Source organism: Myxocyprinus asiaticus, chromosome 30 (genome assembly GCF_019703515.2).
Source record: "Myxocyprinus asiaticus isolate MX2 ecotype Aquarium Trade chromosome 30, UBuf_Myxa_2, whole genome shotgun sequence".
Taxonomy (NCBI): Eukaryota; Metazoa; Chordata; class Actinopteri; order Cypriniformes; family Catostomidae; genus Myxocyprinus; species Myxocyprinus asiaticus.
Window position 1 is genome coordinate 17,569,063 of NC_059373.1, and position 24,940 is coordinate 17,594,002.

Here is a 24,940-nt window from a genome sequence, read left to right on the forward strand (position 1 = left end):
ACTGGTTAATCTGGTCTGGTAACCAAAAGGCTCTAGACTCAAACCCAACAAGGCTTAATCCTAGGACAATCTTAGGGTTGATCCTTGAGCTATTACCATTGTACCCTTGAGCAAGAAACCTTAACCCCAGGTTGTACCAGGGGGACTGTCCCTGTAACTCTGTTAACAAATTCCCCTATCCCTTATATTGTGGCAAATTAAGATGTTATTGTGAATTTTATGGGTGGTAATGTGCATATCAAATTACTGCAGTGGCAGTTGTTTAAATTTATTCTCATATCAGCTTTGTAGAGTTGCAAGATTTCAAATATTTTCAATTATTTAAGTTGTGAAATCTACCTTAACCCATGAATCAATAGTTCCCTATCTGTCACTCACTCGACGTTGTGTCGATGTAGTGACACTAGGGGTCACTCTTGGGAGCCCCAAACACCTCTGATTTTGAAAAAAGGCCAATGGGAATTGATGAGTGGAATTTGCATGCCAATCCCCCGAACATACGGGTATAAAAGGAGCTGGCTCGCAACCACTCATTCAGATTTTCTCTTCGGAGCCGAGCGGTTGCGTTCAGTGCACTGAATTCAATCTCCCTACTATTCACCTCAAACTGCTAGATCTACGGCGCATTTCAGCGGCTTCTCCCCCTCTGCATCTGTGGAGTGCAGAGAATGCCCCTGGGCGCTTCGGCAGAACAAAAAAATATATTCTAAAAGAGTATATTTCCTAACTAAAAGAGTGGCACTCACGGAATGTCTTTTTAAAGATGCCCTTCCGTTTGTGTATTATTCCTGGTTGCGGTAGTTATCTCTCCGCTTCTGATGGCCACGATTGCTGTGTTATGTGTCTGGGTGCTGCCCACGCGGAGACATCATTCGTGAATGGGTCATGTCCTCATTGCGAGAACATGACTATGGCAACGTTGTGGTCACGGCTTTCCTTCGTAAGAGGGCAAGCCACTCCAGCGGCTCCCTACGGGTATGAGGCTGCGTCGGTTTGCACTGGGGGCGATTTGGGGACTTCAATGGGAGCACCTCCGCCGGGTAACCCCCCACGGGCCTCCCATTCCTCGGCACGCTCGCTTGCCCTGATCAGGCTCTCGGATGAGACCGCCGGCTCATCTCAGGGTGATTTTGACCTATTATTCGGAGCCCAGGAAGATGATGAGCTCTCGATCGCAGCATCGGAGAGTGGGCTCGTCCAGTCTGATGCGGAGGCTTCGGCTGGGCTTCCTCCTTCAGGTATGGTCGCCCAGTCTCAGGCCAATGCGGAGCTGATGGACATGCTTTCCCAGGCAGCAGAATGGACCTTCTTTCTCAGGGACAGGGCACCATCTGGCACCCGCAACCAGACCTCTGGAATCTCCACGTCTGGTCCTTGGATGGGACGTGGAAGACCTAAGTGGCCTACCACCCGCGGTGGTAGACACGATCACTCAGGCTAGGGCTCCCTCTACGAGGCGCCTGTATGCCTTGAAATATGGCGTCTGTTCGCTAAGTGGTGTTTTTCCCATTGCGAAGACCCCCAGAGATGCCCAGTCAGATCGGTGCTTTCCTTCCTGCAGGAGAGGCTGGAGGGGCGGCTGTTCCCCTCCACCTTGAAGGTGTATGTAGCCACCATTTCGGCACATCACGATGCAGTAGATGGTAAGTATTTGGGGAAGCACGACTTGATCATCAGGTTCCTGAGTGGCGCTAGGAGGTGATCCTGAGACCCCGACCGGGCTATGTGCCCAGGGTTCCCACGACCCCATTTAGGGATCAGGTGGTAAACCTGCAAGCGCTGCCCCGGGAGGAGGCAGACCCAACCTTGTCGTTGCTGTGTCCGGTGCATGCTTTACGCATCTATTTGGATTGGACGCAGAGCTTTAGAACAGAGGATTGCCCATTGGGTCATTGACGCCATCGTGATGGCATATCACACTCAGGACGTGCCGCCCTCCGTGGGGCTATGAGCCCACTATACTAGGAGTGTGGTGGCCTCCTGGGCCCTGACCAATGGCGCCTCTTTGGCAGACATCTGCAGAGCAGCGGGCTGGGCAACACCCAACACCTTTGTGAGGTTCTATAATCTCCGGGTTGAGCCGGTCTCATCCCGTATATTGTCAGGTACGAGCAGGTGAGTTCCGGGACAGCTGGCCTGGTGTACCACTTGCGCATAGCGCCTTTCCCCTCCCCTGAGGTGAAGACGTGCGCTTTTGACTCCCAGTTATGATCCCTGGATGACTTTCCTCCTTAGCCCTGTGGCAGACGAGTTTGCGGAGAAACTCGCTGCTGGCCCAGACATGTGCTAAATAAGCCCTGTTCTGGCGTAGGTGCTCCACATGTGTTGGTTCCCCATAGGTGACCCCATGTGATATAACTTCCGCTAAATCATTTCCATGTCGGTAAACTGCGTCTTCTTTGGGCAGAGGTTCCTCTGCCCGCCGTCACCATGTTTGTAGAGCTCCTCCCCGTTTGGGTAGGACCTACCATGGGATTTCTCCACATGACATACTTCCGACAAGACTCGGTAAGACCATATGACGTATTTCCACTCAAAATGCCCCCCCCCCCTCCAGGCGGGGTGTGGTCTTCACGGTGTCTTCCCCTTGGGAGTTACACCCCCCCCCGACGTAGACACTTATGGCCCCCAGCCGGTAAACAAAATTCCACTCTTTCTGGGGAGAAAAAAAGAGGAAAAGAGGCCACGGCTGGGCTAGCCTGTCCCTATTTGTTGGGCTCATAAGAGCATTGGGGGAGGTTACGTGACGGCCTGGTGCGCTGGCTACGAGGCACACAGCCGTCTGCCCGTCTCGCACCGCCAGTCCACGTAACACAGTTCAGCTTAATGTGGCATTTCGTATAGGGACCCCTAGTGTCACTACATCAACACAACGTCGAGTGAGTGACAGATAGGGAACGTCCTGGTTACTTTCGTAACCTCCGTTCCCTGATGGAGGGAACAAGACATTGTGTCCCTCTTGCCACAATACTGAACTACCTGCTGAAATGGCCGGGAACTTGTCTCGGCTCCTCAGCATGAAACCTGAATGAGTGGTTGCGAGCCAGCTCCTTTTATACCCGAATGTTCGGGGGAGTGGCATGCAAATTCCACTCGCCAATTCCCATTGGCCTTTTTTCAAAATCAGAGGTGTTTGGGGCTCCCAAGAGTGACCACTAGTGTCACTACATCGACACAATGTCTCGTTCCCTCCATCAGGGAACAGGGGTTACGAAAGTAACCAGGACATTTTCCTTTACTTCTGCTGTCTGTCTCACAGCCTGGCTTCTACTCTCTACAGTCAGCACTGTCTTTCCATCAAAATGACATTTCTGCTTCAGGGCACAAGCACCAAGTAGCTTGGCTTTGCTTTCTGTCACAGTTGCAAGTCTTAAACCCAGTTTTACCTGTTATTAGGGCCACACATCCTGACGGAACTTCCATTCAACCCAAGCCTTGAGTTAATTTAACCTAATGGGGTACAGATGAGAGGAAAGGAAGCGGCAAGGAAGAACATTTCCTCTGACCTGTCCGTTTGAGACAAAACAGGGTTCCCACGGATCCTTAAAATGTCTTAAATTCAGTTTTCCAAAAATTAAGGTCATAAAAAGTCTTAAATATCTTAGATTTGAGGTCTTAAATTTGTGGGCGGAAAGACAGGAATCGTGACATGACCTAATGTGATTATCAGACTTCAAAAGAATATGATTTAATTAAATAAATGCATGCACTGCATCCTTCAGTGTGAAAATGCGGCACTGTTGTATTATTTCCAAGCACACGTTGGCTTGTGAGTGTCTCAGCTGTTGCAGAGCAGTTCACAATCATTTGGCCGTATCGGAAATGTATGACAAGCGATTACTAATGATCAACTGTTGATGGTGTAGTGTTGATGAAATTTGACAATGTTTACTTTTAATTGTTTACACTGTAATATGTTGTAGATTATTGTAGGAGAGCACATTTTATTTCCCTTTGAATCTGTTTGAATGAGCAGCTGGAAGCAGTGATGCAAAAACATTTCAAAATATGAGTCCCCGGTGTATTTCAGCCTTTAAAGTTAAAAGTCCCATGTTATGAATAAAATATTTTTTTCCCTGGTTATTGATATTTTAGTTGCACCATAAACTGACTCTGGAATTTAATTCAATTTGGACTCTTGTAGCCTCTGGCTGACCCTCCCCATCACAGGAAGGAAAGTCTAAGAACATTTAATATTGGCTACAAATTTTTATAAACTATTGGCAGATTAATTGCCTTTCTTTTAACACAATGTCGTATCAGCAAATCCAATATCGGTTGACCTCTAATTTGTATTTATTTATATAATGGTAAATAAATCAATTTTAATGTGATATACTGTATATGTGGAAAACATGTCTTGAGTATTTTAAACTTGCATATAGCCTACCCTGTTTTACTGATAAGCAATGTTAAGGCAATGTTGAATGTGTGCCCCTGCCTGTTTAAGTAAGAGTCTGTGATACATGATTTATTTTGAGATTGTTTTGAGATGGGTTTGATTTGGTATGGGGATATGGTATTAATTTTATTTGTTCAGGTCTTGAAAAAGGTCTTTAAAAATCTTCCATTTTATTTTAAAAACTCTGCAGCAACCCTGTAAAAATAGGTCTTTTTTGGTACCTACATCCCCTTCACACATACAGTATATGATGGGTTATGGAGAGGAAGAAAGTTGTGTTAGGCCGTATGCTTCAGAGTACCTTTGAACTGAGATGAAATGCGAACTGACATGCCACGTTTGCTGCTTTTTTCAGGCTTTAGCCTCCTGTCAGTTGTTTTCGGCTTGTGAAATCAGTAATGAATGGCTTGTTCATTTCAGTCATTAGAATGTGAAAATTTCCACTTCAACATTTTAATACTTTGTTTCAGTTCAAAGGCTCAGCATCAGTTTGAATTCTCTCACAGTCACTTGCAGAACTTCTTTCTGTCTGTGGAGTTCTCTGTGGTTGTCAAGGTCTCTAGCTGAGTTTGATTGACATGGGTACTGATGTGTGTATGTTTGGTCTCAAGATGAGTGTGTGATCACAGTGCCTACAGAAAGTATTCACCCCCAATTTCTTTCACATTTTGTTTGTTACATCATCAGATTTCAAAGATTTGTTTCGCTCCGCACTAACCATTCAATACATTAATGAATATATATATATAAACAGCATACTGTATGTATATATACAGTGGTGTGAAAAAGTGTTTGCCCCCTTCCTGATTTCTTATTTTTTTGCATGTTTGTCACACTTAAATGTTTCAGATCATCAAACAAGTTTAAATATTAGTCAAAGATAACACAAGTAAACACAAAATGCACTTTTTAAATGAAGGTTGTTATTATTAAGGGAAAACAAAATACAAACCTACATGGCCCTGTGTGAAAAAGTGATTGCCCCCTAAACCTAATAACTGGTTGGGCCACCCTTAGCAGCAACAACTGCAATCAAGCATTTGCGATAACTTGCAGTGAGTCTTTTACAGCGCTGTGGAGGAATTGTGGCTCACTCATCTTTGCAGAATTGTTGTAATTCAGCCACACTGGAGGGTTTTCGAGCATGAACTGCCTTTTTAAGGTCATGCCACAGCATCTCAATAGGATTCAGGTCAGGACTTTGACTAGGCCACTCCAAAGTCTTCATTTTGTTTTTCTTCAGCCATTCAGAGGTGGACTTGCTGGTGTGTTTTGGATCATTGTCCTGCTGCAGAACCCAAGTTCGCTTCAGCTTGAGGTCACGAACAGATGGCCGGACATTCTCCTTCAGGATTTTTTGGTAGACAGCAGAATTCATGGTTCCATTTATCACAGCAAGTCTTCCAGGTCCTGAAGCAGCAAAACAGCCCCAGACCATCACACTACCACCACCATATTTTACTGTTGGTATGATGTTCTTTTTCTGAAATGCGGTGTTACTTTTACGCCAGATGTAATGGGACACACACCTTCCAAAAAGTTCAACTTTTGTCTCGTCAGTCCACAGAGTATTTTCCCAAAAGTCTTGGGGATCATCAAGATTTTTCTGGCAAAAATGAGACGAGCCTTAATGTTCTTTTTTGCTCAGCCGTGGTTTTCGTCTTGGAACTCTGCCATGCAGGCCATTTTTGCCCAGTCTCTTTCTTATGGTGGAGTCATGAACACTGACCTTAACTGAGGCAAGTGAGGCCTGCAGTTCTTTGGATGTTGTTGTGGGGTCTTTTGTGACCTCTTGGATGAGTCGTCGCTGCACTCTTGGGGTAATTTTGGTCGGCCAGCCACTCCTGGGAAGGTTCACCACTGTTCCATGTTTTCGCCATTTGTGGATAATGGCTCTCACTGTGGTTCTCTGGAGTCCCAAAGCTTTAGAAATGGCTTTATAACCTTTTCCAGACTGACAGATCTCAATTACTTTCTTTCTCATTTGTTCCTGAATTTCTTTGGATCTCGGCATGATGTCTAGCTTTTGAAGATCTTTTGGTCTACTTCACTTTGTCAGGCAGGTCCTATTTAAGTGATTTTTTGATTGAGAACAGGTGTGGCAGTAATCAGGCCTGGGTGTGGCTAGAGAAATTGAACTCAGGTGTGATAAACCACAGTTAAGTTATGTTTTAACAGGTGGGGCAAACACTTTTTCACACAGGGCCATGCAGGTTTGGATTTTGTTTTCTCTTAATAATAACAACCTTCATTTAAAAAGTGCATTTTGTGTTTACTTGTGTTATCTTTGACTAATATTTAAACTTGTTTGATGATCTGAAACATTTAAGTGTGACAAACATGCAAAAAAATAAGAAATCAGGAAGGGGGCAAACACTTTTTCACACCACTGTATATATATATATATATATATATATATATATATATATATATATATACATACATATATATATAGAGAGAGAGAGAGAGAGAGAGAGAGAGAGAGAGAGAGAGAGAGAGAGAGAATTAATCTCATTTATAGTATTCCCTGAGTCCACACTCCTGCAGGGCCATTCCAGACTACTAGCCTTCTTATATTCCTTTGTATATTTGCCATGTGCTTTGGATCATTTGTCCTTCTGTATGGTCTAAGTAGTAAACTCTAATCTCTTGCTGATCAAAACAGATTGTCCATAAGAATTTGTCTTCATAGACGTTTTGTCTACATCAATAGACTTTCCAGACCCTCTGTCTGATATAGCAGTCACAGAGCATGGTGTTGCTATCTCTAAACTTGTTCTGAAGATATTTTATTTTATTATTTTTATTATAATTTTTAATCATTTTAAATATATTTTGTATTATTTTTAAGAATAAATCCTGCTTTAAAAGACTTTAATTTGTAATAAAAAAGAACACTTGCACTTTCTGAATGCACTGTATATGCATGGCATGCCTGTTCTGTATGTGGCTGAACTTACTGTAAATGAATGAACAGTACAAAAATGGAGAATGCCTGACACTGTTGTTTAATCCTTTTTTAAGAACAGTAAAAGTTTTGTGTAACAGAATTTTGGGTGAAAAAGACATCACATATTAAAAATCATTTTATAAATTGTATTTTCAGATTTTATGCATTTGTTTACAGAATGATTCCTGACAAATGTGCAATATTTCTCTGTAAACATCAGGCTGTTTTTATTTTACAGTGGCCCAAAAAAATTATTTGGACTCTTATGACACATTGCATTAGATTACAACATATCAAACCATTATAAACATTATAAACATTTTCTAATATTTATTTTATAATGTAAAAGTAGTGTTTTAATATGTACAGTATTATACAGTATTATTTTATAATATTGTATATATACTGTATATTGTTCCAAATGACATTTTGAAAAAGGAACTTTAATAAAAAGAAAAATTAAAAAAAGACAGACTGGCACTATATCTAATAACTCTCCAGGTTAAATTCCTTAATTATCCTTCTGTCAAATACCTTCAATTTTACTAAACTTAAGTAAAAACATTTTTTAAAAAAAAGTAATCCACCAGATTTTGTGACCTTTTCACAAATGTTTAAAATATTTGTCTTAGAAAACAGACTGACAAATGTATAAAAAAAAAAATAAAAACAGGCTAAGGCATGTTGAATGAGGCACATAGGAGCTTTACTTCCTCTTAGTGATTATATCAGAAAAGAAAATGATTGCTTAAAGAAACAGTACACCCAAACATGAAATTATTTTCTCTCCTTCATTTTAGTCAAAACATCTATGACTTTATTTCTTCCATGGAACTTCCGTGGTAAATTCTGATCCGTTCCTCACACAAAGCTCTTCGTATAGCTTTAGAAGGCTTGCAATATAGCATATGAGTTGTAGGGTCCACTTTTATGGTGCTTTTTGCATCCTTTTTGAAGCTTGAAATCTCAAGTCCACATTTAATTTAATTGCATGGAAAAGAGCGACCAGTAAATCTTTCCAAATTTATTATTTTGTGTTCCATGGAATAAAGAAAATCATACAGGGTTGGAACAACATGAGGGTGAGTAGATAATTACAGAATTTCCTTTAAAAGAGAGAACCTATTCCTTTCAGCTCTTTAAAAACACTTAAAGCAGTGTTGTTAGGGCAGTTTTAACTCCTACAGTATGTGCTTGAATGAGCCCATGTTACAGTGCTCTGCTCTTGGTGGCAATTAAGGAACTGATGGGGTCTGGTTTATGTCTATCTGTCTGTCTGTACAGCTTTGTACTGCAGCACCCCTGACTCTCCCGTCCATGGTTCCATAAGCAGTCAGACAGGAGGGCATCTGAACAGCTTGGTGCGCTGGGCATGCGACCGTGGCTACCGGCTTATTGGGAAGAGCACTGCTGTTTGCAAGAAGACTCCCTTCGGTTTTTATGCCTGGGACGCCCCTGTTCCTGCTTGTCAAGGTAAGATGAAGAAAACTGTATGTTGTAGAAAAAAATTTGAAAGTCTTTTCAAGTAATGTTAACCACAAACCTTATTTAACTCATAAATTGAAAACTGCTATTTTAAAACGGCATTAAAAGTTCCTACTGTGCTTGAAAATGCTAATTCTCTGTTTCAGGAAAACAAACTAAAAGCTCTTTTTGCTCTGGATAAGTTCTACTAGATCTCATTGGCACCTGTAATATCATTGACTAAAACAAACCTTTTTTAAAGTCAGCTGGTAGTAATTTGGTACTTGCCAATATGAGTAATTTTCCTGAAGCTTAATCTGCAGCTTCTGTAACAAGCTTTTACGGTCAGTGATGGAGATGCAGTAATTACTGTCACCACTCCTCTCACTGATACTTTTTATTCATGATCTGTTTAATTTGTCACATAAATGAGTAATCTTCAGAGCTCTTTATCCATTGCTGTCGTTTGTACGGCTCCACCTATCTTATTATACTTAGCTTCACAGCAGAGAAGATGAGCCTGACTAAATTGTTTCTGAGCCGACGCACTCATGCGGGGCCCTACACCATGCACTAATGTGACAGAATTGGCCCCTACTCCCTCTAAGGGTCACAGGCTCCAATGTCACTAACATCAAGTGACACCTAAATGACTCCGTAAACTTTCAAAAGCATTCTATGCACTTTTAGTTTTTTCATGAGCCTAAAGCAAAGCTTCATCTCCTATCCACTCTTGGTGTGAAACTGCATTATTCTAGATATTAGCTCTTTAATTATTGGGAGGTTTATTGCTGGGCACTAATGGCTAGGTGATGACAGCTGGATGGGGGTGAGCTTCAGTGTTGCTGACTGCTAACAGGAGCTTGAGCCTTTGTTTCTCAAATGTACCAGTGGTTTGCTGCTCAATAAATCTAAAGGGCCTGTGCCGAGCAATGATTCATACTTAGTGTCATCACAAAGTACTGTGCACTGATAAATAATATGTTCCAGTTCTGCTGGTGTGAGCGAGGAAGAAAATAAGCGAGGCAGAACGTTTCAATGGCTTGTAGATTTTAACGTTTTTGCAACCCTGACAAAAAACTAAAAGTGGAATAATTGAACACTTCGAGAGCTTTTTCATTGTTTATGAAAAAAGAACTGTAGATTCGCACAAAACATTGCAAAATAAATGGAAATATTGTAACATATTATGAAAAAAGAACAGTACATTCAAGTAAACCTTGGCTTTTGTAATCGTCTTAACTCATATGTAGTAATTTTTATTTTGCCTTTTGTGACTTTTCAATGATTACGTTTAACTAGGGCTGATGATTTAGTTCAGTGTGAATAATTATGTAAAAAATAATTAATCATGCCCCCGGACCGTAATAAGGAATATCCGAGCAATTTAAGCTTGAAGTACCACCTTCATGTTTTTACTTGTCTCTGTCCATAGGGGCAGTGAGTGAAACTCCAGCTGCATTGGCAACTCACAGAAGTGGTGTTGATTTTGATTCATTTCCGTGACTTGATTATTTTTATTCCTTTCACCAAAAAGATTCATTCAGATTCGTTCATTGATTTGTGCCTATAGATAGTGCCAAATTACCGTCTTTTAAGTAATTGCATTGAACCAAAAGCAGTCATTCATGACCAGTCTAATTATCCTTTATTAAAATTTGTGTGTCTACAATTCTACTAAGAGACTTCAGCACTGCAGAGTGTTTAAGCATAAGTGCATTAAGCGTGTCCCCACAGATGACAACAAAGCATATCTATTATATTGTGAACTGCTGAGCATGACTTTATATCAAGCTATACAAAAAAAGACAACAATACTAGCCTAAAATAATAATTTTGAGTTCCAATTACATATGAATGTCATTGTAATATGTATTGATCTCTCACTTTTATTCAGAATTATTCCATTACCTTTTCTTTTTGAACAAGATTGACGAACTGAACAAACGACGATGCAGCTCCTCCTCTCGTTCAGCCGGTCAACAGATCATTCATGAATGAGATGACTGATTCGTTCAATTCATTCACAAATGAGTTTACCAGTACTTTCAGTTCTTCATGAACGACATGACCAACTAGTTCAGTGAAGAGGTGTGTTCATTCAGTGGGTCAAACCAGTGATATGATCCTTCACAGCCAGTACTCGAATGCTATTGGCTTGCACTATAGTCAGTATTTACAAAGCAGGATAAAGCAAAACAAATGGAATCTGCATGTCTATAAATGTTCAAAGACACTTTAAAAGTAGTTTAAACACCATAACCGTTTTCACCTCAAATGTCAGGTCCACTATATTGTGTCAAATGCTGAGCTAAATTTTACCAAGACAAAGAAACAGTTAGTGAACAAGATCTTACACTGTGCACCAAAGCACAACATTGTCATCTGTAATTTATGAATTTACAGGCATGAAAAGCCACCAGTGCTGTCTTGAAAAGGGAAAGACATCAGTGAACGAGAAATATTAGTCAGTGTATGGTGGTGAACGAGAACGATTCGTTCACTTAAAATATTAGTTCAAAAAGACCAATTCCCTCACGAACGAAACATCACTAACTCGCAGCTATTCAGGCAACAAACCACACAGCAGACAGCAGACAGCTCCAAACACAGTGGTCACAAAACCTACAGTATTTTTAAGTTTCAAATTTAACTTGACACAGCATCCTAAAAATTCTGTTTATGACTCGACACATGACGCATGCAGAAACATGCATCAATCCTTAGAAAATCCCATATAATTTGTCTACCTGGGACAGATTGACAATTTCAGATTGTTGTGGATTGTTGGCCATTGACAGTCTTATGTGACGCTCCTGTTCTACCCGCTCCATACGGGACTCAAACCGGCATCTCCAGCATGGGAGGCGGGTGCGCTAACAAAGAGGCTAAAGGCTACAGCTTCTAGTATCAGTCGCTAGTGCACCTCTTGAGGTTAGGAGAGTGAGGTTTATACACATTGCACAACTATCTATCAGCTGGCTACTGTTACACTTATGTTAAATGCCTCTAAAGCTACTTTTTGTATTGTCTTATCAATGCTTTTCTTGTCTGCCACAATAATGTAATGCATTTTAAAAATCACAATTGTTACAATTAATTATAATTATGTGATCATAATATATTGCAAATGCAGTATTTATATATCCAATTAATTGTGAATAATTTGATTAGATAACCCCACATTTGTTTAAAAATTTTAATCAATAGACAGCTTTACCTTTAACACAATATTGAGCTCTCTTAGAAAATGTACAATCTCAACTTCATGGGTGGATATGTAAGTTTCTATGCATTTTTGTGCCCTTTTGTTTGGGATATTTTTATAATAAGAGAAGAACTGACCTTAATAGAGACAGCTTTTCGTCTTTAAGCACCTAAAAAGCAGTTTCGATTGACCAGTTCTCAATACTGTAATGGTGAAACCTGGAAATATTAGGGAACTGTAAAATTGTGTTTTCCAGGCCTGAAATTCATAGAAATTACTATAGTAAATAATTTTTTTCTCATTCTCTGCATTAAAATACTGTATTTCAAGAGCTACAGTAGATATTGCTCTTGTGTCAAGTTAAAGTTGCTCGCAAGCCATAGTGATGTCTATCATTCTTTCTTTTGAAAATCATTCTTTTGAGTCGGTGCTTTTCAAGGAACTAGGTGAAGAGGTCTGAAAGATTCATTTGGAAATTGGTTTGAATAAAAAAAAAATAAAAAAAAAAATGTCAATCTGTATCTAGTAATCACAAACAACGTCATGGAAAAATCATGGAAATTCATTGGTCAGAAAGCGTGGGAACCCTAAATGGTCTGATGGAGCAATAAGCAATGATGAGAGGTTTTTAAATTACTATATAACAATTAGATTTTAAACTTGTGATGAATTAACGCCCCATATGTCTGTCTTGTTTTCATCCATAAGCTGTCTCTTGTGGGGTTCCCAAGGCTCCTGTGAATGGAGGAGTGCTTGCCATGGACTACTCAGTGGGTACACGTGTGACCTACTTCTGCAACGATGGTTACCGGCTGTCCTCCAAAGAGTTGACCAGCGCTGTGTGCCAGCCTGATGGCACCTGGAGCAACCACAACAAAGTCCCTCGCTGCTCAGGTACAGTGCCAACCTACACAGAGAGATGCTCAACTGAAGCTTTGCAGGATGATTATTACAGAAGCTTCAGAAATCTCACTGTCAGCTTTAATCTTCATTTATATCTGCTGTTTCAAAACAGGTGAGTTGCCTATGTAGACAGTATTTTAAGGCATCATACTCTAGGTAGGGTTGAGAACCAACCATAAAAAATAAAAAAATATTTTTTGAATAATTTTCAATGACTCACGGTTCTATTAACAGTTCTCGAATATGCTTTTTTTTTTTTTTTTTTTTTTTTTTTTTTTGCAAATGAGGCTGGAACACTGTTCTAAAATTCTCTGAAAGTGTTTCCTGAATCAGCTGTGTGTACCCTTACTGAAGATACATTGCAAAACATACAAATTAATCTTAGAATCTGGTTCTTTTTAGAGAATAAAAAACAAATGACTCTTATGAACTGTTTTTAGTTTTGGTTGAAAACGCATTGATTTTGCAAAGTTACCACTCCCATCCACACTAAAAGGGTTTTCCTCCACAATGAAAACAGAGACCTCAGAAAACATTCTTTAGAACTGCATTCTTTTGAAAATGATGACCTTAGGGAACGGAAAACTGAGTTTTCAAAGAAAATGTATCGGCGTCGATATGGCACTTTGAATCTAAATCCTATAAATCAATGGAAGCAGTTACTGAATTAAGCTGACTCACTTACTGAACCAAAAGCCATTCATTTCTTTATTACTCAAAAAACCAGGAATTGCTTCAGAGTTAAAAAGCATAAGAGATTATGAAATAATTGAAAGAAGTAATGAAACGTTTTAATAAGAAATGTACTGTTTTACCCAATATTTGTGTGTGCTATATGTTTTTATGCTTATTAGAGTATCACGGTGCAACCACCAAACTCGAACTTTGCCCAGGGAGCAGTATTTTGTATGAGGAATACAGTTGCTGCCTGTGTAGAGTGTTCCAAATCTGTCACTTATGAGGTTCCATTTCAGTTTGTATGCTTCCTTAGAAAGCTACCTCTAGGTAAAAGGGATGGGCACGAGTACTCGAGTACTCGGGTACTCGGACGTGGCAGCAATGATCTATCATGAAAACGATGATCGATGGTGATCAAGCATGATGTGACTTTTCACTTATTAAAAACGTGATGGTTATGGCGTCTCCTGTTAAGCTAACTGCAATTTGAAAATTTTACGGTTCGGACAGTCACTTAAAAAACTGGTGCGCGCTTACTAAGATTACTACGGTAACCTGAAGGAAGAACAGACAGATGCGCGTTGTGCACATTCTCTCATTGAGTTGGGCATCGAATCTTCACATAATGACAAAATATGAAACATTATATTTTGATTATGCAATCTTTTGTACATTTTGTAACAGATTATTTTATAACAGTCTATAATAATGAATAGAGAATACACTGGAACAACAAGATGCAATGCAGCAGCCAAATACGTTTGTCAGACATGTTATCATATATACAGTTATGTACATTTCATTGCCCCTCGAGTACTCAACGAGTTCTTAGTCCAAGTACTCGAGTAGACAAAATGGCCAAAATGCCCATCCCTACTAGGTAATAGACAGCAAGGCAGCTTATTAGGTTTTGAAATAGAGCCATTCATGTCTACCCATTAAGGTCTGGGCACAAGAGGTTTGGCTGCAGTGTAAATGCATTTATGTTAAAGGGATAGTTCATCCAAAAATGAAAATTCTCTCATAGTTTACTCACCCTCATGATATCCCATGTGTGTATGACTGTCTTTACCAGAACACATTTGAAGAAAAATATCTTGACTCAGTAGGTCCTTAAAATGCAAGTGAATGGAGATTTCTCTTTGGAAGCTCCAAAAATCACAGACAGTCAGCAAAAACATAATCGATACGACTCCAGCGTTTAAATTAATGTCTTCTAAAGTGATACAATCACTTTTGATGTAAAAAAAGATCAATATTTAAGTGCTTTTTAACTGTAATCAAAAGCTTCCTGAATGCTTCACGAGAGGGTGGAGTTCAAGCGGTCTCTCGTGTGACGTGTTCGCATTGCCATGATACAGAGGTAATCTCATGTTCACCACTTGGTTGAGACATCCAGGATAAGCACACAAACGCACCATTGTGAGTTAAGAAACAGGTAAATACAGATCTGAACCAAAACCAACCAAGCTACTGTACAGCGTACCTCCTTCTCACTTGTAAACAGCGCTGCTCATCCGGCTGTGCACACGTGCGTCAGTTTGCGCGTGTTTCAAATGCCAATGCGATTATGTCACACGCGCTTACCACTGCAGAACGGAAGCATGATTTAGAGTTTTAAAAAATTGCTTAAATATGTATCTTTTTCGCATCAAAAGCGATCATGTCACTTTAACAGCTGGAGTCGTATGGATGACGTTTATGCCGACTGTCTGTGATTTTTGGAACTTCAAAAGAGAAATCGCTATCCACTTACATTTTAAGGGCCTACTGAGCAAAGATATTTTTGTATTTTTCTTCAAACGTGTTCTGCTGAAGAAAGAATGTCATACACACCTGGAATATCATGAGAGTGAGTAAATAATGAGAAAAATTTTTTGGGTGAACGATCCCTTTAAGGTCTTTCATATCTGCGGTGGGGTAAACCACTTTTGAATGTGTTGTCATTTAGAATTAAATTGTGAATAACTGTGTTAATTGCTAATCTTGCTGGCAGATTTAATGTCACATGAGGTACTCCTGGGTGGCAGGGTGTTTCTGAATATTGGCTTGTGTGTTTGTTGCACAGTTGTGGTTTGCCCAAGTATCGGGTCTTTCTCGCTGGAACACGGACGCTGGCGGATAGTTAACGGTTCGCATTATGAGTACAGAACCAAAATCATCTTCACCTGTGATCCTGGCTATTACCGCCTGGGTCCTGCCCACATTCAGTGTATGGCCAATGGGGCGTGGAGCTGGAAGAACGAGAGGCCCCACTGCCAAAGTAAGGGAAATGTGTGATTCAGCTGCAAACCACCAGCTGCTCGGCTCTGTAAGTCAAATGTGTTAACCTGCCAGATTGTTCTTTGTCTTATCCTCTCCCTTTATTCCACAGTCATTTCATGTGGGGATCTGGCTACTCCTCCCAGTGGGAAGAAAATTGGAACTCAGACCACCTTTGGGGCCACAGCCATATTTACATGTGACAATGCCTATATGCTGGTGGGCTCCACAGTGAGAGAGTGTCTTTCTTCAGGTCTATGGAGTGGAACAGTGACACGCTGCCTAGGTAATGTGGTGTGCACTCACTGCTGCTTTTTACAGTTCTTGTTTGAGGTATTTTTGCCCACCAGTTGTCCAACCTTGTTAAATGTGACCTTGTAAAATCAGCCTAATTGCTTGGTGATTCTGTCGTACAGTACATTCATCTTTCAGGTTGTGTTAGTTACCTGAGCAATTTGTGATATTTGAAATATTGATTTTATATATGTATTTATACCACTGGTCTGTTGAATGCTTGATTCTGATTGGTTGACAGACATTCTAAGGTGTGCCGTTATTTTCCAGTAAATGTACGGCTGTGAGCGTTTTAGGGATCTTCAGTTTTTCTTTACACACACACATATATATATGGCGGCCAAAAGTTTGGAATAATGTACAGATTTTGCTCTTATGTAAAGAAATTGGTACTTTTATTCACCAAAGTGGCATTCAGCTGATCACAATGTATATTCAGGACATTAATAATGCAAAAAAAAAAAAAAATCCAAAATAAATCAAAACTGTGTTATATTTTAGCATCTTCAAAGTAGTCACCCTTTGCCTAACATTTGCAGACATGTACTCTTGACATTTTCTCAACCAACTTCTTGAGGTATCACCCTGGGATGCTTTTTAAACAGTATTGAAGGAGTTCCCATCTATGTCGGGCACTTATTGGCTGCTTTTCTTTATTATCTGGTCTAAGTCATCAATTAAAAAAAAATTATAATAATTTTTTATTAAATTTTTGTTTTATAATGAAATAAATTATTATGGTGGCACAATTATATTTTTGTCTACAAAACTAATTTCAAACATTTAAGCATACGTCTTCAGATCAAAATATTTTTAAGATCATGAGAAACATTTCAGTCAAGTGTTTCAAAAGTTTTGACCGGTAGTGTATATACAGTATATGTATATATAATGTTAACAAATAGAACCATATTGTAAAGTGTTACAAAATGAACTTAATTCAAGAAATGTTTACTGAAAACATTTACTGTCTTATTATCTTACCCAGTTTTGCTAAATGTGCCTGTTTTAACGACGTTTCAATATTTTTACTGGAAAACAAGACAAAATATTGTTTGCATGTGTGAAGTACATCAGACACCTCAGTGTGTTCCTCCTGCTCCACTGAAGTGTTTTTGCTGAATTAACACTTACTAAACACTTAATTACCGCAGACATGTCTCTCTAAAAGCATTGGATGTTAATATTTTACTGTGTTTCTTCAGTAGAGCTGCGTAACTCAGCAGCTGCTCAGACCTTTCACTTTAATGATTCTCTCTTCTCTTTCCTCTACCCTCAGCTGGCCACTGTGGTGTGCCCGAACAGATCGTCAACGGTCAGGTGATTGGGGAGAACTTTGGCTATAGAGACACAGTCGTGTACCAGTGCATCTCTGGCTTTCGCCTCATCGGCTCCTCTGTGCGCATCTGCCAACAAGACCACAACTGGTCCGGACAGCTGCCCATCTGCGTCCGTGAGTTTGGGACAAACTGTCTTCCTCTCTCAGACAAGCTGTGGAAAATTACTAAACTACTGACTGAATTATTTATGACAGAGAGGCTCAGGAAATAAAATTAATTGACTTGAGAAGCAAAAATTACATAAGATATTAAGGCTTGTTTTCAGATAATATATCATGAATTAAATTAATTTCTTGATCGTTCAAGAAAAAAAAAATCTAACATAATTTAGTGAGGTAGAGGCTTAAAACAATAATTTAAAAAAAAAACAGATTACCAATGTGGTAAGAAAAATAGAATTAATTCAAGATATATTTTCTGAAATCTATTCTATTCTTACACAATTTTGCTTTTCAAGTAAATTTATCTCTTTTTAAAGATGTTCAGATATTTTTTTTCTGGAAAACAAGACAAAAATACTGATTTAGAAATAAATAAATACAACCACAATTATTTTGCTAGGGCTGTCAAATCAACAAGTTGATGTAGTACAATCAATCATAAAAAATAAAAAAATTAGAACATTAACACATTAAATCATGCCCCCTACTTGTGCATATATTCAATAGTAAGGACATCCAAATGCAAAGCAAGTTTTGCGAGTTCTGCCGTCACCCCAGCTGCTACAACAGGCAACATGCCTCGCCAAACCAACAGGGCAGTTAGAACAGAATCAGTAAGACGCTGTTCACACAGGGCACATTCTTGTGTTTGAGTTTTTAACTGCTGCCATATAAAGGACGTGGGGAACAAATCTATAGCACACAAGCATAAAAGTGTAAATTACATCAAGAAATGGTTTGTCCTTCTTAAATGACACTGGCATTTAAATAATCTCCCTGTAGAGCCCTCTGTGTCTATTTTCATTAAAAATGTGCCGTCACTGTCATCTCCCACTGCACAGTGACACACCGGGTCCACATTTATCAGACACACTGCAGCAAGTCTGCCTCAGTTTAGTGGGGGTGTTTATTTGTTTGAAGAACATGAATAGGAAATGAGCTGGTAAAAAGAGCCATGGGGAAAGTAGTGGAGTAACTATTGCCAAAAACTAAGATTGCAGAATTGATCCACATTGTTACCGAATGCATTTTGTCTTTAATTTATTAAGGAACATGGGTGAGATGAATTTGTGAAGGACTGATCCTACATTTTATTGGAACTAAAAGCTATCTGACGCAGCATCTTCATCTTCTAACACCTTGTCTACACTGGACGTTTGTCTCGCGTCAAAAATAAATGGCTTCTAATATAACCAATGGAGCTGTCAACAGTGAAAGTGCTCATCTTCAGTTGATGCCCTGCTTCTATTTTTGAACGTCTGACTATTACTTATCTCAAAGTCCATTTTTTATTCCAGTGTATTTACAATTTATTTTTTTTTAGGTTTGTTTTACTGTTGCTGAAGTGAAGCCTCAAGCATGCAGCTGATTGGTCAGTGGTTAGTGATGACGTTCAGCTTCAAAACTTCCAGTGTAGGCAGCCTCAAGCTATTGTGGTGTGATGTTATAAAAAATCAACAAAGAAATCATATTTAGATATATTTTTTGCTTGACCAGTATTTGATGCAACTTTTATTCAAACTTTTATTCATGTATTGTCTCCTCAATGATCTTTTAGAGAAAGGTAGCCAATAAGAATGATAACAGGGCTATTTAGGAGGCTCTTTTGATGATGGTGATTGCAACTTCTGCAAGACATTACTGCTTCTGAAACATTCACAGAGCTGTTTGGTTTCCGAAACTGAATAAAGCAAAAGGGAAGCGAGCTAATTTAATAACAGACAAGTTGCGCAAGGATTTGTGATTGAGTCCTTAATGGATCTAACCAATGGCAGCTGACATACTTGATACATTAATCGTTTACCCCACTTAAACATGAAAGGTTTTTGTTACATCTACACTGCCTACAAAGAGAGTAACTTTTCAGCTATTTTTGCATGCAGTGATTTGGTTTGAAATTTGGGCTGTGGAATATCTTAAAATTAAAGGGAAATTGTGTCTGTGCGAAGAGAAACAAATTACAACTGTGATTATGCAAATTAACATTGGCTTTTAATGAGTGCACAATAGATGCACAATAAGGAACAAAATACTCTAGCTTGGAAGACATATTAGAAAAGCAAACCTCTAAATGTGTCATATTAGAGAATGAAACTTCACATTAATAGAACTGTGACTTAATATGTCAGAATTATAGAGACTCTAGAGATAATCCGCACACATTATTTATAGCATAAATTTGCATTGTGGTATGAAGTCTGCTTCACGTTCCAAGAACCGCCAGCTTAGGCCAGGTCCACACTAATACTAATACTAATATTGATTTTGCTATGTTTACGCCGCTCATCCACACTAGAACAATGTTTTACTCCACAGAAAATTGAGCATTTTGAAAATGCTCTCCATTACCGCATACTTTGGAAAACGATTATGTTAGGAAACTAAAAACTACCTTTTCAAATGAAAACGGATTAGTGTGGATTTTGCCTAAGACAGCAAGAAACTGTCGAGCCATCATGTAAAGTGACCAACCAGTTTGTTTTGTTGTAGATGCCACTTAGGGGGGATTATCTGGTAGATATACCACAACAATGGACCAGCAGTGTGGAAAAAATGAATTGGAATAATGCCACAGCAGTCTTTGTGAACAAGTGCTTATTTATCCAAAATAATAAGTGCTAAATATTTCACAGATATAACTCAGAAAATAAAGTGAAATATACAATTCTGCTCTTGGAAATCTAGTTAAATTGGTAATAAGTACCTCGAATAAAACTCAAAGATTTGATGACATTTTCCCAACATGGCATATTTTTTATTAAAAAAAAAAACAATTATCAAATAAAACTCTGACAAAAATTTGATGACACTTTTCTTAAAAGTGCTCATTGTTCCAACCTGATACCTTATAAATACAACTTTATTTACAGGTGGATTGATAGAGATTGGAACTATCAATTTTAGCCAGCTCTTGCCATTTGCATGTGCAATATGCATCAAATGTCAGCTCCATGTTAGAGTCAGGTACTGATTGGACATTTAGTCCTATTAAATGTCACTCACTATACATAAATGAAGTCAACCCAACCTGACATATTTTTTATTTAAAAAAAAAAAAAAAAAAAAGGGTAGCCTCAAGCATGCAGCTGATTGGTCAGTGGTTATTGATGACGTGCAGCTTCAACGCTTCCAGTGTAGGCAGCCTCAAGCTATTGTGGTGTGATGTTATAAAAAATCAACAAAGAAATCATATTTGGTCATATTTTTGCTTGACTGGTATTTGATGTAACTTCTATTCACACTTTTATTCATGTATTGTCTCCTCAATTATCTTTTAGAGAACGGCAGCCAACAAGAAGCACAATTGTATCAGATAATAAGACTTGTTTTCAGAAAATATACCTTGAATTCAATGTATTTTTCTTACCCCATTAGCAAATTTCTTTGTCCCTGTTTTTTTCCTTGTTGTAAGCATAGAACTCACTAAAATGTTGTTAGATTTATGCTTAAAACAAACAAAAAAAAGCCAGATACAAACAACAGAAAACTCAATTAAAATTCAAGATGTATTCTGCGAAAACAAGTCTTAATATCTTATGCAGTTTTGATGTTCAAGTAAATGTATCTTGTTTTAAGGATGTTTAGATATTTTTACTGGAAAACAAGACATAAAGAAATAATCCCACATTGTTTCACACAATACATTTTTAGCATTTTGCCTATGCCATTCTAAAACTCTTACACTCCTCATCTCTAGCCATCAGTTGTGGGCACCCAGGGAGCCCCATCTATGGGCGTACCATAGGCAATGGCTTCAACCTGAACGATGTGGTGAGCTTCTCCTGCAACATGGGCTATGTGATGGAGGGCCCCTCTTGGGCCCAGTGTCAGGCCAACCGACAGTGGAGTCAGCCACCACCAACGTGTAAAGGTGGGGAAAAAAGTTAAGTCTTTTATTCACACGGAGCTTTGCCCGATCCACCGCCTACCAAAATAAAAGCACTGCAGTGCACTGGGGGTAAGGAGGGGTAGTTGCTGCTGCCATGGCACCTGCACTATACCATACATGGCTGCCTAGTGTGGGGTTTGGTGCCTGAAAAAAAGCCTTTGATTATACCTGTAAGGAAGCACAATGGTAATTGTAAACACTTGTTATGGATAGTATGTCAGATATCGCTGATATATTCAGTTTGATTTAGCATGTTCAGTAGTGTTGTGTGTAATGCATTACTAAGTAATTATTGACTGTAATTAAATTACTTTTTCATTGAAAAAGTAAGGGATTACTCATAATTTTATAGTAATTTAGTTACAGTTACTTTTGATGTAACTGCGGTAAATACTGTATAGACTCTAGAACCATTCTATATAAAACAATAGTGAATTTAAAATCGAAATTTAACATCTAATGTTAAAATGTATATTTTCTAATTTAATGCAGTCCCCTTAAATTCTTTGGCCAGTTCATTAATAATTTATTTGATTTTATATGATTTATTTGAAAGAAATAAAAGAACAATTTCATGTCTATCCTTGTATTTTCATCTGGTCGAGGTTGATAAGGGGTTTAGAAGTAATTAGTAATTTTTCAGAAAGAGTAATTAGTACAGTAATCTAATTACACTGTAGAAGATGTAATTAGTGGTTAGTAATTAATAACTTTTTAGAGTAACTTACCCAACACTGATGTTCAGTGATATGTGAATCTGCATGTATGCACTCTCTTATTACTTCATATAACTGAATGTTACATGATAGTAACACAGGGTGAACTAAACGGCACAAAATATTGTTGTATTACAATGTATATTAGTGTTATCATTAATTTGTAAAGGGATAGTTCACCGAAAAATACAAATTCTGTCATCATTTACTCACTCATATCTTTCAAAACACAAATGTCTTTCTTTTTTCCATGGAACACAAAAGATGTTTAGCAGAATGTTCACACCACACTTTTCCATACAATTAAAGTTAAGGGTGACCAGGAGTCGTTAAGCTCCTAAAAGTGCCATAGAGGCATCATAAACATAGCCAATGTGACTTGTACACTATATTCCAAGTATTCTGCCTTGTGTATTCTGTAATAGCTTTGTGTGAGGAGCATACCGAAATTTGAGTTTTTCACTGAAAATCTTGCCTTGAAAAATGTTGCTTGACAACTGTAGTTACCATTCACTTTCATTGTATGGAAAAGTAGCTTAGGCATTCAGCTTTATAAAAAAAAACTCCGTTTGTGTTCCACGAAAGAAACAAGTCATACAAATTTTGAAAGACATAAGGGTGAGTAAAAAATAAAAATATTTCATTTTTGGCTGAAATGTTTCTTTATGGTATATCGAGTAATTGTGATTCACTGTGTCAGAACATGATTTGTTTTTTGTTTTTTATTCACTTATTTATTCATTCATTCATTTGAAAATTGAATTTATAATATGACATGGCAAATGCTCACAATACAGAGCACAATTTTCAAACAAGTTTCTTATATTTGACCTATTTGCTTGCACATGCTTAGTGCTTCTGCCAAATAACACATGTCCCTCTTCTTCTATATCTTGTTCTCTCCCTGTATTCCTTGTGTTCAGTTGTCAATTGCTCAGATCCTGGGATTCCAGCCAACTCTATCAGGCAGAGTAAGATCGAGCATGGAAACTTCACCTTTGGCACGGTGGTTTTCTATGACTGCAACCCTGGTTATTACCTGTTTGGCTCACCTGTCCTCATCTGCCAACCCACGGGTCAGTGGGACAAGCCGCTGCCCGAGTGTATAAGTAAGTTGCTGGCAACTTTGGATGAAAGCGGAAATTTGGCAGTGGTATTGCAGTGTTAATTACCTATTTAGTCGCGTAATTGAGGGGAATTAGTTGCACGACCCCCTTCCCGCTGCTTAAGATTAGTGTTGTAACTGAGAGACAGGTGGAACAAAGATTTATGTGGTGGATTCATTAGTAATATCTTTTTTTTTTTTTGTCTGACATCTGTTCTTTGTGGGAACATCCTTTGAAACACCTTGGCTTGTCTAAAGCATTCCACAGCAGCTGCAAAGTCGAAGGGCCTTCGCTTACATTCTGCCCTGACAAGACTCCCTGCTGTTGGAGATGTCCTTTTGCCCTGTTGCTACTTCTGCTTCATGTGTCTGGATAATCTTAAACAGATTCCCTCTAGTTTTACATTTTTGATACAAACACCAAATGCTGAGCTGTTTCTGGCATAGATCCAGTCTTTTTTCTTTTCTTTTTTTCATTGTGCCTATGCTTATATTTGCTACAAAAACAAAGAAGTCCTTCAACTAACCTGATTGTTTGATTGGAATTTGTATTGATTTGCTAAAAAAATTATTGCCTTTGGAGTTCACTGGTTAGGGTGCTAACACAATGGTGTGTCCATTGAGGTAATAGTTAGGACACTTCGGTCAAAAATGAAAATTCTGTTATTATTTGCTCATTCTAATGTTACTCCAAAACTGGTTGACTTTTGTTATTTCATGGAACACAAAAGAAGATAAAAAAAAGAGTCTTAACATGTGTTTTCATCATATAATCAAGTTGAATAGTGACTTTGGGCTGTCAAGCTCTAAAAAGGACAAAAAACAACATAAAAGCACTGTAAATCTAATAAGTTACATTAGTGTCAGTAAATAATGACAGAATTTTCATTTTAGGTTGAACTATTCCTTTTAAAGACAGGGAAAGAAAATGCCATAATGTTTTATAATGCTGTTGGCTGGTTGTTGGTTTCTATAACACAAATGATAAACAGAACGTAAATAAATTACCATTGAAACCAAAACCAGTTTATAGATAAAACACAAACTCTACATAAATACCAGTTACTGAAAGACAGATAACCTTACATGAAACATCAGATAACAAAGCATTAAATAATCCAGAGCATAAAAGATACAAAACAATCTTACTTTATCATTAACACAAAAATGGCAACTTGTCCTGCCTGTGTAACTGCCACAAATATGGGGTTGTGATCTGCTTTTTTCACACACCAGTGAAATTAGTGAGTATGTTATGGGAGGTTCGACCAATCAGATACCATTGTCCCTATTCAGTACATGTTAGTGAGAAAAAACAGACACCTAGAAATACAAGTGCTATCCTGATGCATTTCCTTGATGCATCAATTTGTAATCTGTAATCAAACTGTTTTTTTTTTTTCCCTGTTGTTTTTCCTCTAATCTTCCGGAATGTATTCATTAAGGCTGCACAGGCAGTGAGGCTTGTGATAAAGGAAGAAATGAAACTTTCAGAAAGTGCTGATTAGAGCGCTCTTACAGGAAGCTGAGTTAGCACTATATTCATTGATATCAACTAGAGCAATGAT

General features: G+C 38.5%; 1 protein-coding gene across 2 annotated transcripts in view; it reads left to right on the forward strand.

Annotated features, from left to right (window-relative positions):
* The window catches only part of csmd3b (CUB and Sushi multiple domains 3b), a 715,228-nt gene that overhangs the window by 627,704 nt on the left and 62,584 nt on the right, over positions 1–24,940 (forward strand). The window contains exons 49-55 of one of the 2 annotated variants that reach the window (XM_051664389.1): positions 8,637–8,825; positions 12,733–12,918; positions 15,674–15,868; positions 15,980–16,153; positions 17,441–17,614; positions 21,360–21,533; positions 23,191–23,376. In XM_051664389.1, coding sequence (XP_051520349.1) covers positions 8,637–8,825; positions 12,733–12,918; positions 15,674–15,868; positions 15,980–16,153; positions 17,441–17,614; positions 21,360–21,533; positions 23,191–23,376 — 1,278 coding nt within the window. The remainder of the gene's footprint in view (positions 1–8,636; positions 8,826–12,732; positions 12,919–15,673; positions 15,869–15,979; positions 16,154–17,440; positions 17,615–21,359; positions 21,534–23,190; positions 23,377–24,940) is intronic. The other variant, XM_051664390.1, reaches the window with a different exon arrangement.